The sequence below is a fragment of the Triplophysa dalaica genome, chromosome 24 (genome assembly GCF_015846415.1).
Source record: "Triplophysa dalaica isolate WHDGS20190420 chromosome 24, ASM1584641v1, whole genome shotgun sequence".
Lineage (NCBI taxonomy): Eukaryota > Metazoa > Chordata > Actinopteri > Cypriniformes > Nemacheilidae > Triplophysa > Triplophysa dalaica.
Window position 1 is genome coordinate 13,790,625 of NC_079565.1, and position 12,106 is coordinate 13,802,730.

The following is a 12,106-nucleotide window of genomic DNA, read 5'->3' on the forward strand; positions in this document are numbered from 1 at the left end:
CTCAGGTACAGGAAGGAGAAGAACACCCCGTTACTTACATCAGCCGTTAGTTGACACCCGCAGAGACCAAGTACGCCGCAGGGGAGAAGGAGGCCCTGGCCGTGAAGTGGGCAGTCCTGGTTTATTTATAGTAAGTTTAATATTTGAGCTGTGTTTCTCTCTCCTTTAGCTCTCCATGCATGCCTGCATGTGTCAGTGCTTGTGTATGTTGTGTTTTGTGCGTGTGGTGTTGTGTGTCCGTGTTTTATGCATGTGGATGTCTGTAAAAGTGATAAAGTGGCATATAAAAAAGTTGATTTAAGTTGAGTGAAAGTAAATTTACACTAAAATAACACTGTTTTTATAACCGTTTTCCACAGGCAACTGCCCCAACATTTTTGCATTTGGTGTTATAATTCATAGTTTTATTTAGGTTTTCCTTAATGTCAAGCAGATTAAACATTTTGACTGAAAAAAATTCAAATAAATGGGATAGGAGGTGTAAAGAGTACCTGAAAACCATAGTTGAGAAAAGTACATATCCAGTGAAAATTGAGTCATACACACAAATTCCAGAGTATCTGCTTATAACAGTACTTTAGTGTTTAACTCATACTGAATGAAGGCTCAAAGCAGCACTAGTTCTCAACACTCATATGTCAAGAACAACAAGAAACAGCAATCGCATCAAACTAAACGCCTGAAAATTGCAACAAACATAGCCTACGTCTATTATAGACACCCCAGTCTCAGTTAAACTCAAGTGCTAATAAGGAAACCAATATCCTTCAAAAAGATCTCTTCAGTAAAACTGATAAATAAAATAATATCAAGTAAAAAATAACAAAAGGAAAATACTTTTTGCAGTGGACATATGCTGGTTTTGGCCTTATCGCTGGCTAACTCCAGCGATGTCAACTACCTGAAAAGCACCTGCATTTGCATAAAGAAGCCATGTTGACAAGTTTCAGTAAGTACGGGCAAAAATGCACAAGATATAGCACATTACATGGCAATATTTCTTCTTCAGTAGCAGAAATGAACTGCTGCAGATAAAGTTTGGTGACATGTGTCATTGCATTAGTCATTACAAAATGAGTACATTTAGCCTACTAGTCTACTATTCAAGATGAGAGTGCTAATATCTCCAATAATATTTTACACCACTGGGTGGGAGTGGTGATATCAACGAGAGTCAAATTATTGGATTCCCATCAAGATCACAGGCAAAATAAATCATGTAAAGTGCCCATGTTGAGAAGTTTTGCTAGCCTACAAAGTCTTAGGCCCACTTGTGAATGTTTCATACAAATCTAAGTATGTTTTTATGGATCTGCTGTGATGTGTTGTGACTTAACACAGAAAAGAAATATGAGTCTGTTTTCAATTATAGAGAAATATAATCTCCCCCTTACTTCCTCTGGGGAAACGCGCGTGTAGGTGGGTGTGTCGCGTGACTTCAAACTTTACGATGAGTTAAAGTTTGATCATGGCTGTGTGGACCCGCGCGGACAAACAGGGTCATCTGGACTTGCTGTTAAGCGACCGCTGGGTTCGAGTCTCCGCCGAACTTACCCGGGACACTCTCACGCTCACGGCGGAGAGCGAACCGAGCGGGCCCGCGGTCTATCCCGAGCACAACTTTAACTTAAAAAACGGCGTTTCCAATGGCAACGAACAGAACCGAGAGATTTATCCGAGCCGCAGACAGTACGACAGCCAGGGCCGGGTCAACGGGACGGACTCGGAATCCAGCTTCCCGGGTTATTGTGACTCGGAGGGGGTTCGAATGGTTCGGATAGTCAAACAGGAGTCGGGTGGACTGGGAATCAGCATCAAAGGTGGTCGGGAGAACCGTATGCCCATCCTCATTTCGAAGATCTTCCCCGGTTTAGCGGCGGATCAGAGTCGAGCATTGCGCGTCGGTGACGCCATCCTATCCGTCAACGGTAGCGAACTCCGCGAAGCCACGCACGATGCGGCGGTGCAGGCGCTAAAGAAAGCCGGAAAAGAGGTTACGCTGGAGGGTAAGACGATCACGCGAGCCGCGGGGATTCTGCGGGCCCGCGCAGAGCTCTGTAATGTTTACACCTAGAAAAAGGTTTATTTAATGACACAAACATCACCGTGTGTATGTCCACAGCACAGCACAGTAAAGTAAAATTTACTAGCTTTTAAAATGTAGTTATTGTAGAACATTTAACATTAAGGTACAACTACACAACTTTTAACTACATAGTAATGGTATAATTCTTAGAATGATTATAAAAACAATAATCATTTGAAGAGAATGATTGCCTTTGGTCTGGTGTAGTTCCCCCATAACATCCCTCCCCCAATGTCAATAATATGAATTATGCCTCCATACATAATTATGGTGACAATTCTTGAGCAATTTCTCAAAAATTATTTCCACTGTCAAATAGACAAAATGCATGTTTTCATTTTACCAAACGAACCATGTTACAGTGCATAACAGTCACATGAATCACAAACAAAATATACAATAGCTAACATGACATTTTGTAACATGATATATTTGAGATTAGTATATATTAGCTATAATAATGTTCGATAAAAGTAAATGATTACTGGGAAACAATGTAGAAATACAATTTCTAATTTTTCTGTTCTGTTCTGACTTTTTTGTCTAATACAAATATTAACCTACCAATTGTTCTGTCTTAATAATAAATGGGCTGCAGAGACTGCAAATCGTAAACCTGGAAAGAATATAAACCTGGAAGGATGGTCCAAAACTTTAACCCCCACCATACATTCAAATGATGATAGGTAGGGGTGAAAAGATGTGTACATTCAAATGTACATATCAATGTATTCAATTACTTTAACTTCAGAATCTTTCAGATATGATCATTTGCAGAGCTCCAAAGCCAACAGATAAATATACAGTAATTGTTCTCTTGTTCTGAACCTTTCAAACTATCGTCTGGTCTCCAGAAAAATCCTGTAAAATATTTGCTTTTCCACCATCCTCTGCATATTCGTATGATTTTTAAATCCAATTAATCGAAACATTCACAACTATTACAAAAGATACGGTCCACAATATATTGCCTTGATGTATTTATATTTTCACAGGTCTTGTTAGACATGATGTTCTGACCCACTTTAACCCCACCCTAAATCTTCAAATAATGCAGTGTTATTGCACTGAGGTAAGGGGAATTGTTTGGTAGTGTAAGATGATGTGTAAGTTGTGTCTGTTTGTTTGTTTGTGTGTGCAGTGAAGTACATCAGAGAGGTTTCCCCTCTCTTTAAGAAGTCCTCTGTGAGCACAGAGCCCTGGGAGGGCAATCTTCAGTCTCCAAAACACAGCAGCAGCGATGAGTCGCCCAAAAGTGGCGTGACCCGTGACAGAAAGATCATTCCTCTCAAAATGAGCTACATCAGCCGAAACCTTACAATGCCTGACCTGGAAAACAGGTGTTTTTCTGTGTGACAATGTTATAATGTCTGTTGAAAGTATGCTTGTGAAATAAATACGTGACGGTAAATGTTACGCTTTTTTGCATGTGTTTTACAGGTTGTTGGAGCTTCACTCTCCAGACGGTCAGCACACCGTGGTGTTGAGGTGTAAAGACGGGGCCAGTGCTCACAGCTGGTTCACAGCCATTCACACAAACATCGCTGCGCTGCTGCCAAAAACGCTCATTCACATTAACTCCTTTCTGAGTAACTCTAACACGCACTGCACGCTCAAACACATCGGCTGGCTGGCGGAGCAGGTATACACACTTTAGCATTGTCTGGTAAATACATTCAGAGATTTTCACAGTTTAACACAACAAAAGCAAGACACTCTTTATGTTTGTTAGCTAATTGTGTGTGTGTGTGTTTTGTTCTGTTTAGCTTGATGACGGCAGCCGGCATCAGTATAGAAGAGTGGTGATGGCACTAACAGAGAAAGATATTTTGCTCTTCCATTCAGTGCCGTGGACGTTTGAGAACTGGACCACCCCTCTCCTCACAAACCCACTTCTTGCTACACGGTGAAACTCCTCACAGTCAAAATTTCTATGGTTTCATTTTTGCTTTTATTTACTGGGAAAGTAGTTTTTTTGTCAATTTGCCCTCTCATAAACCCTTACAAAGGAACTGCTTTCATCATCACACTGTTCTTCTTCTTTTTTTCTTTTATTAAAATAATCTCTTCCTGTCTGTAGGCTGGTTCACTCAGGTAGCATTCGCAGCTCTCCGGCTCTGGGTGGAGATTTGTTTTTTGCCACACGCACAGGCACAGGTCGAGGCATTGACTCGCAGGTGTTTCGTGTGGAAACACACTGGGATTTGTCCACATGGACACGCGCGCTGGTGCAGGGGGGACATTCAGCTGCTGAGCTTATCAAAGAGGTCTCTATAGGTGTGTTTGTGTGTTTTTCCCTTTCTGAGTTGAAAGTGATTACGAAACAAAGAAATAATGTTAATATTTTTTTTATCTCTCTGTGTGTTTGTGTCATTTTACAGGCTGTGTGTTAAACAGACAGAACGTGTGTCTGATCCTGCATTATGACCGAGGTTTCAGTGTCACACGTGAGTCCGGCGAATCAGTGTTGTTTCACTTTCCCTATGAGAGACTAAAGATGTCTGCAGATGATGGAGTCAGAAATCTCTACCTGGACTTCGGTACTCCAGAGGGGGAGATGGTACGATCAAACACGCAATACTTTTATGAAGTGGAGTTTATGAAGTTCAAGAGGCATATATGTTGTTATTAATGTTGATATCGTTGGCCTCCTGACATCTGTTTTCACAGAGATCTGTTTCTCACACAAAATATAGAACAAACATGTATACATAATATATTACAGCAAAATCGTAAGTAAATCAATAAATTGGAGATTTTTAAGTCTAGAAGTGAGATGAAAATATGCGTAAATGTAGCACTTCGGCAGATGTAATGAACTGCAAAAGGGGCAGAGGCACCTGAGCTCAACAGCGCCGTGTTATCCCAATGCAAATATGTGTTGAAAAACATTGAGTGTGGCAGTGTGGTATGATTTAAGGACAGTTTAACTACAACCATACCATGTTTAAACAATGCTTAATGTAGCAAAACCATGGTTAAATTGTGGCTAACAACTGTAGTCAACATGTTTTTATGGTGTCAATTCTGGTATAATTATGGTTAAGAGAATATCCAAGGATTGGCTTAATGCATTGGCTAGGTTTTGCAATATAGCATTTAACACATGAGTGCAAAAAATTGCCAACATGAACCAACAGCCGGATTCTTATATAAATAAATCGGCATCACTTTAGAGAGTTTATAAATACTAGTGGTGGGCATAGATTTTTTTTAAATCTAGATTAATCTTGGAATTAATCTAGATTAAAATGGCTCATTTGAATTCTGCCAAAGGCATTCAGAATATGTGTGCTACCCAAATAATGACTAAAAGTAAGTCTTTGAAAAAGGGTCTCTCAAGCCAGGTGGCGCATTAGACCAGGGGCTCATCTCCTGTTTCCAAAATGTATCATAAACTGCTTGAGAAAGCTGTTCTACTATGATAATTGGTGATTGTAGTAGAGTAGGCGGGGCGAGACCGTGGTTCGAGTCCGGTGAGTAATTGTGAATTAGCGCCAGCTGTGCAAACACCGGCCTCGAATCACGTAGGAGATGGGAGCATATAAAAGGAACGAGCGACCGGACCGTCGAAGAGAGAGGACCGGGCCCGAACTTGTTTTACGTTTGTATTTATATTTATGTTCATGTTTTGTTCGCCGGCGGTCGTCCGTGAGGGGCCGCCGGCTGTTATATTACTTTATTAAATGTTTAAATGTTTGCCGGTTCCCGCCTCCTTCGTTCCTTTTATATGCTCTCATCTCCTACGTGATTCGAGGCCGGTGTGCGCACAGCTGGCGCTAATTCACAATTACTCACCGGACTCGAACCACGGTCTCGCCCCGCCTACTCTACTACAGTGATGAAAATAAATTATGTTCAATAAGATGTACTTGTGGGAAAAAATTGTCCGTAGGGTGTGAGTGAGTGCGTGAGTGAATGAGTGAGTTTGTGTGCCCTGCGATGGGTTGCACTCCATCCAGGGTGTATCCTGCCTTGATGCCCGATGACTCCTGAGATAGGCGCAGGCTCCCCGTGACCCGAGGTAGTTCAGATAAGCGGTAGAAAATGGATGGATGGAAGATGTACTTGTTTACTTCCGCATTAGTTAAGGGATGATTTGCGTTTAGGTGGTACTTGAGACTGGAAGAGCTCCTACAGTACATTTACATTTAGTCATTTAGCAGACGCTTTTATCCAAAGCAACTTACAAAGAGTGAGGGAGCAACAAGCGATATGTCATACAGGAGCCATAATACATTAGGTGCCAATACAAATTTACTGGTTTCAACTAAAGCTAGACCACTACCTGTTGAGAGAAAGTTTTTTTTTAAAACAATTCCGCATTGCACAAGGTGCAAACAACCTTAGTCTTGTCGATGTTTCCATTGGGAAGCTTCTTAAAAATAAATTTTCCCTGAAGCAACCCGGCGGCTTCAAAGCTGCATCCATGTTAGCACGTCACGTTTGATGTGGCAATTTCACAGTAACGTTATGTTGTGTTCAGACCAAACGCGAATGGCGCGTCAAGCGCTAGTGATTTACATGTTAAATCAATGCAAGGACGCGATAGACCTACTTGCGGCGCGAATCGCGCGAATGAAGCCCTGGTCATGAGATTATGAGACTGAAAATCAGAGTTGAAAAATCTCGTTCTCGCCCGGTACAGTGCAATTCAGCTAGGTTTACATCCGCGCTAAAATATCAAGGTGAAAGTCATCATAGCTTGGGTAGTATAGACCCAGCTCCCAACCCAACTTTGAGAATAGATTAACGGCGACATTTTTTTTATAGTGCGATAAGAGTCTCACTGCGTTAACGCAGCACGTAACGCCGTTAACGGCCCATCACTAATACCTTAGTTTAAATTTGTTTTTGTGGAAAACTTTTAAATAAATAGGAATATTTAAAAGTTCTACATTCCAGAAAGTGAAAGCATTGCAAAAGAACAAACAATTAAAGATAATTACAAAATATAGAAAAATAAGTAAATTATATCAAATTAACAAAACATTGTGAATGTTACTGTAACTGCCAGTAAATAGTTTGTTTTTGTTTGTTTTATTTAATAACCCAGTCAGTTAGGAGTCAGTTACAGTTAATTGTTCTGAGATTTTACCGAAATCGTCCTCGATTTGTAACATTCTTAATCAAGATTGAACACAAGAATGAAACGATATTATGTGCATTCTAAGATTACATTGAGTGGTTGTAGAGCCTGCCAATCAACAATAGAGCTCCACCTACAGGCTGAATTACTTAAAGATGCATTCAGAATAGACCTTCATATGGTCTTGATAGACTTCATTCACACTTAATGATAATATATATTTATTTTCTTCTTTTTGATAGGTTTTTGAGCTTCACTCGGGTCCAAAGCCAGTAGTCTTCGTGCTTCATTCGTTTCTTTCGGCCAAACTGGCCCGTTTGGGTCTACTCACGTAAGGATCAACAGGAAATGTTTTCGGCTTGAAGAGCCATTCACAAATTTCCTCAAGCAGTGTTTATAGGTCTGCTTCTCTGTCAGCTGAATAGCCAAACACAGTTATTGAGAGGTATGTAAGCATATCCCATCAATCCTCAGATCAGGATCACCATGTTGTGCCTTCTCATCTATAGTAAACAAACCTTTGCTAACATTTTCTAGGCTTTAAGCCACAGTAAAGCTTTGCAGAGTAATCAAAATCCAAATATTATTCTTGTATTATCTATGTAAGGACAGTTTTACACATATGTAGCACACCTGCGTATTAACATATTGTATGATTTGCATGGCAAAGACTGTTATGTCATAATATGACTTTATGTATATGCATCATTGGATTATAGCCGTAACAGAGAGAAAGAAGACATTCCCTCATGAATGACCAAAAATGTATAAGTTTCCCAAAGTTAAACATCCAATCTTTTTTTTTTAGAGTTATTTTAATTTTTATAATCAATATTTATAACCTTATAAAGTATAGGAATGTTGTATATCTGTTACTACACACAAGACGTTTATGTCCAGACCAGCTTTAGGCCTTGATTTAGTTCACATGAATATTATGCCTGTTTTTCAGTATTAGATTAGTTTGTGTTAGCACTGATATAGGATCTGCTCTGTTAAGGCAAATTCACTGGACTTCAGTATCATGTATATCAATTATAATGTAACTATATATACACAGTACTTCATTAGTACATTTTATTTATTGCATGCAGTGCAGTTACACAATTTATTGCAGTTTTTTAAGAGATTTAGCGTAGTATCTCAGGTAGTAGGTATCACATTACTTTCACTTGTCATAGTTCCGTCTTGAATGGGGTTGTTGTGGTAATGTGGAGAATGAGATGGTGTATCATGTTGTTCTAACCTTGGTGAGTCTGCTTGTTTGTTTTTGTTTTGTCCGTTTAACCATTGTGGGACAACCAAAGTCATTCCTTTGTAGGTCTCATGATGCACATTGAAGGCAGAAAAAAGGTTTTGTAGAAACAGTTGGGTAAAAATAAACGGGAGAAGATACAAACAGCATTCCCTCTTGAGTGTGAGCACTGCACAACAACAATTTCATCAGCAATATTAAGAATAAGAGCAATGTGTCTTTTGTTTGCGCATATATGTAACTACACAATATGGCTAGTTTAATACCGTTCAAAAACTGTACTGTACGTGTACAAGTACACATTTTTCTTGCAAACTCCAATCGCTCTTAAACATTTGTATTGTTTGTATATACTAACCTGCATATAGTTTTATGTACATGGATGCTGTCAGTGTTTAAGGTCTTCATTACAATGAATTATGTGATGCTTCGGCATATCATATTATTGATATTTCTTTTACTCTGTTATGCTGATATCTCAGTTCCCATGTTTTTGTCATCTAAGGACCGATTTTCTTCCTGAAGACCCATTGTGTTGGGTCTAAGTATTTTAGAAACATATTTTCTAAAGGAAAAAAACTAGTCCCCTATATGATTAATTGCACTTATATAAGTGAGATGTTTGAATATGTCAGCCTGATGTCTGATATGATCAATTGCTTCAGACTATGAATGTACTTTATAGATACATGCCTCATTTCATGAATATTGTTATTATAATCATCACTTTTTCTTTATTATTATCTTAATTCTTACTTTTGAAGATTAAGTCTAATAGCTTAAACCAAAGGTCATTTGTGGCAGCTTGCGATACACAATCATATCTTGCAAATATTTGTGTGATTACTCTCACAGCCTTTAACCTGCAGCTATGCAGTATGTCTGTATGTGAATATCACAAAAAAATAAAAGCATATGTTTATTAAATGCCTTAAGTGTATGAGATCAGTTTTTCTGTAATGATTACAGAATTTTATACAGAACAATTACCATGGTTGCAAAAGTAAATTGACTTAAGTGTATACTCAACACACAATCTTGTGGATTCATCTACGGACAGGAAAAATCATCTGTTTCCCTATTGGACTATCATTTCATATATAGTCAGGTCCATAAATATTGGGACATCGACACAATTCTAACATTTTTGGCCCTATACACCACCACAATGGATTTCAAATAAAACGAACAAGATGTGCTTTAATTTGAGGGTATTTACATCCAAATCAGGCGAATGGTGTAGGAACTACAACAGTTTGCATATGTGCCTCCCACTTGTTAAGGGACCAAAAGTAATGGGACAGAATAATAATCATAATCAAACTTTCACTTTTTAATACTTGGTTGCAATTACAGTCTGAAGCCTGGAACGCATAGACATCACCAGACGCTGGGTTTCAGCCCTGGTGATGCTCTGCCATGCCTCTACTGCAACCGTCTTCAGTTCCTGCTTGTTCTTGGGGCATTTTCCCTTTAGTTTTGTCTTCAGCAAGTGAAATGCATGCTCAATCGGATTCAGGTCAGGTGATTGACTTGGCCATTGCATAACAGTCCACTTCTTCAGTCCACTTTTTGTTTTTTTCTACAACATTTCAAATGCTATTAGATTGTTAATGATAATCTTTAATTTTTATATTTTTATTAAGCCTTGTTGTGCAAGCACTGATGAGCTTGTGCAGAGGCAGCAGCTTTTGCCAGAGGGGAACTGGAATCCCCTGGTTGGGCCTGGGTTCCCCTGAGGTTTTTTTTCTCGATGGGAGTTTTGGGTTCCTCACCACCGTTTGCATATTGTTTTGCACTATCTGCCTGGCCGGGGGGGCTGCTTTAGAATTCATACTTGTATTAAATGTGTCTCATGTACAGCTGCTTTGTAACAATGAAAATTGTAAAAAGCGCTATATAAATAAAGTTGAGTTGAGTTGAGTTCCTTCCCTTCAAAAACTCTTTGGTTGCTTTTGCAGTATGCTTTGGGTCATTGTCCATCTGCACTGTTTAGCACCGTCCAATGAGTTCTGAAGCATAATATTGCCCGAAACACTTCAGATTTCATTCTGCTGCTTTTGTCAGCAGTCACATCATCAATAAATACAAGAGAACCAGTTCCACTGGCAGCCATACATGCACAGGCCATGACACTACCACCACCATGCTTCACTGATGAGGTGGTATGCTTAGGATCATGAGCAGTTCATTTCCTTCTTCATACTCTTCTCTTCCCATCACTCTGGTACAAGTTGATATTGGTCTCATCTGTCCATAGGATGTTGTTCCAGAACTGTGAAGGCTTTTTTAGATGTCGTTTGGCAAACTCTAATCTGGCCTTGCTGTTTTTGAAGCTCACCATTGGTTTACATCTTGTGGTGAACCCTCTATATTCACTCTGGTGAAGTCTTCATTTGATTGTTGACTTTGACACACATACACCTACCCCCTGTAGAGTGTTCTTGATCTGGCCAACTGTTGTGAAGGGTGTTTTCTTCACCAGGGAAAGAATTCTTCGGTCATCCACCACAGTTGTTTTCCGTGGTCTTCCGGGTCTTTTGGTGTTGCTGAGCTCACCGGTGCGTTCCTTCTTTTTAAGAATGTTCCAAACAGTTGTTTTGGCCACGCCTAATGTTTTTGCTATCTCTCTGGTGGGTTAGTAGTGCTGAGTGCAATATTCTGTTTGGTTGCCAAAGTAAGTTTTATTCTGACCATTTAGATGGTATACACATAATAAATGTATTGTGTTAATATACACTACCAAGTTTACAATAAATTCTATTTATATTTTACCACAAGAAAAACAAGACAATCAGACAGACAGATAGAGAATAAAATCACATCTGTTTCCGTGTGGTAAAGGGAACAAGGAAGCACGTTCTGCATGTAAATGAGATGAGGTGTGTCAGTGTCCTGCATCAGTCCATCTGCAATCAGTCTCTTAGAAGCCTTGTAAGTGTCTGACTCATCACCAGTTCATCAACATAATTTGATATAAAAACCTATAACACCATTCCGGTAAAAAATCTTGTAAAATCCTTTTATCACCATTATTAGATCCACCATTAACACGGCGCAAGCCATTTATACTTAGAGTAAAGGTGGTTAAACATTTCAGAGGTCACATGCTAATGTAGTGGAGAAATGAAATCACTTTAATCTTTTTGCAAGTGAAATGAGTTTTGTGATGTCTATCATTTATTTGTTTTCCTTTGTTTAATCTTTATTTTTTTATACTTTTTATTATAACATTTTTAAAGGTCATTGATAAAAAGTTAATGTGATTGAGTCAGAATGACATTCACTGTTACATGTAGGTAATATTTAATTTTTGGTGTGTGGTTGTTATTATAGTTATGAAATAGTTAGACGTTATAATATGACCGTATAATGAATTGAAAAATATCAGGTTCTTATCAGATGATCAATTTATTTTGAGGAAATTCTATTTTATTTTAAATATTTAGTTCTGTTAAAAGCCTGTTAACAATAACAATATTAAGGTCATTAAACAGCAACAGGGTAATACTGTGTGTCAACTCCCAGGCTCAAGTTTATCATTTTCAAAATGTTTTTAAAGAAGCAAGGTCAAAATCAGCAGTGATAAAAGCCAAAATATTAAATTATATATGTAGGCCTTTATGGGCATTGATAACTAAAAAGTAACGGAACTGACCTCCATCGTTTGTTTCCA

The 12,106-nt window shown here is 38.8% G+C and overlaps 1 protein-coding gene across 1 annotated transcript; it reads left to right on the forward strand.

Moving 5' to 3' along the window:
- The first annotated feature begins 1,114 nt into the window (after positions 1-1,114).
- On the forward strand, positions 1,115-9,360 carry sntb2 (syntrophin, beta 2). The gene is made up of 7 exons (XM_056740403.1): positions 1,115-2,006; positions 3,228-3,426; positions 3,527-3,728; positions 3,853-3,992; positions 4,167-4,363; positions 4,468-4,646; positions 7,418-9,360. The coding sequence occupies exons 1-7, from the start codon at positions 1,469-1,471 to the stop codon at positions 7,508-7,510; spliced, it is 1,548 nt and encodes a 515-aa protein (XP_056596381.1). The 5' UTR covers positions 1,115-1,468; the 3' UTR covers positions 7,511-9,360.
- Positions 9,361-12,106: the final 2,746 nt, after the last annotated feature.

What these genes read in the sequence shown, in the direction of transcription:
- sntb2 (XM_056740403.1), top strand. Translation starts at nt 1,469, where the DNA reads ATGGCTGTGTGGACCCGCGCGGACAAACAGGGTCATCTGGACTTGCTG. An exon ending in ATGCCTGACCTGGAAAACAG is followed by an intron (nt 3,427 to 3,526) that starts GTGTTTTTCTGT and finishes TGTGTTTTACAG; the next exon opens with GTTGTTGGAGCTTCACTCTC. An exon ending in GTACTCCAGAGGGGGAGATG is followed by an intron (nt 4,647 to 7,417) that starts GTACGATCAAAC and finishes TCTTTTTGATAG; the next exon opens with GTTTTTGAGCTTCACTCGGG.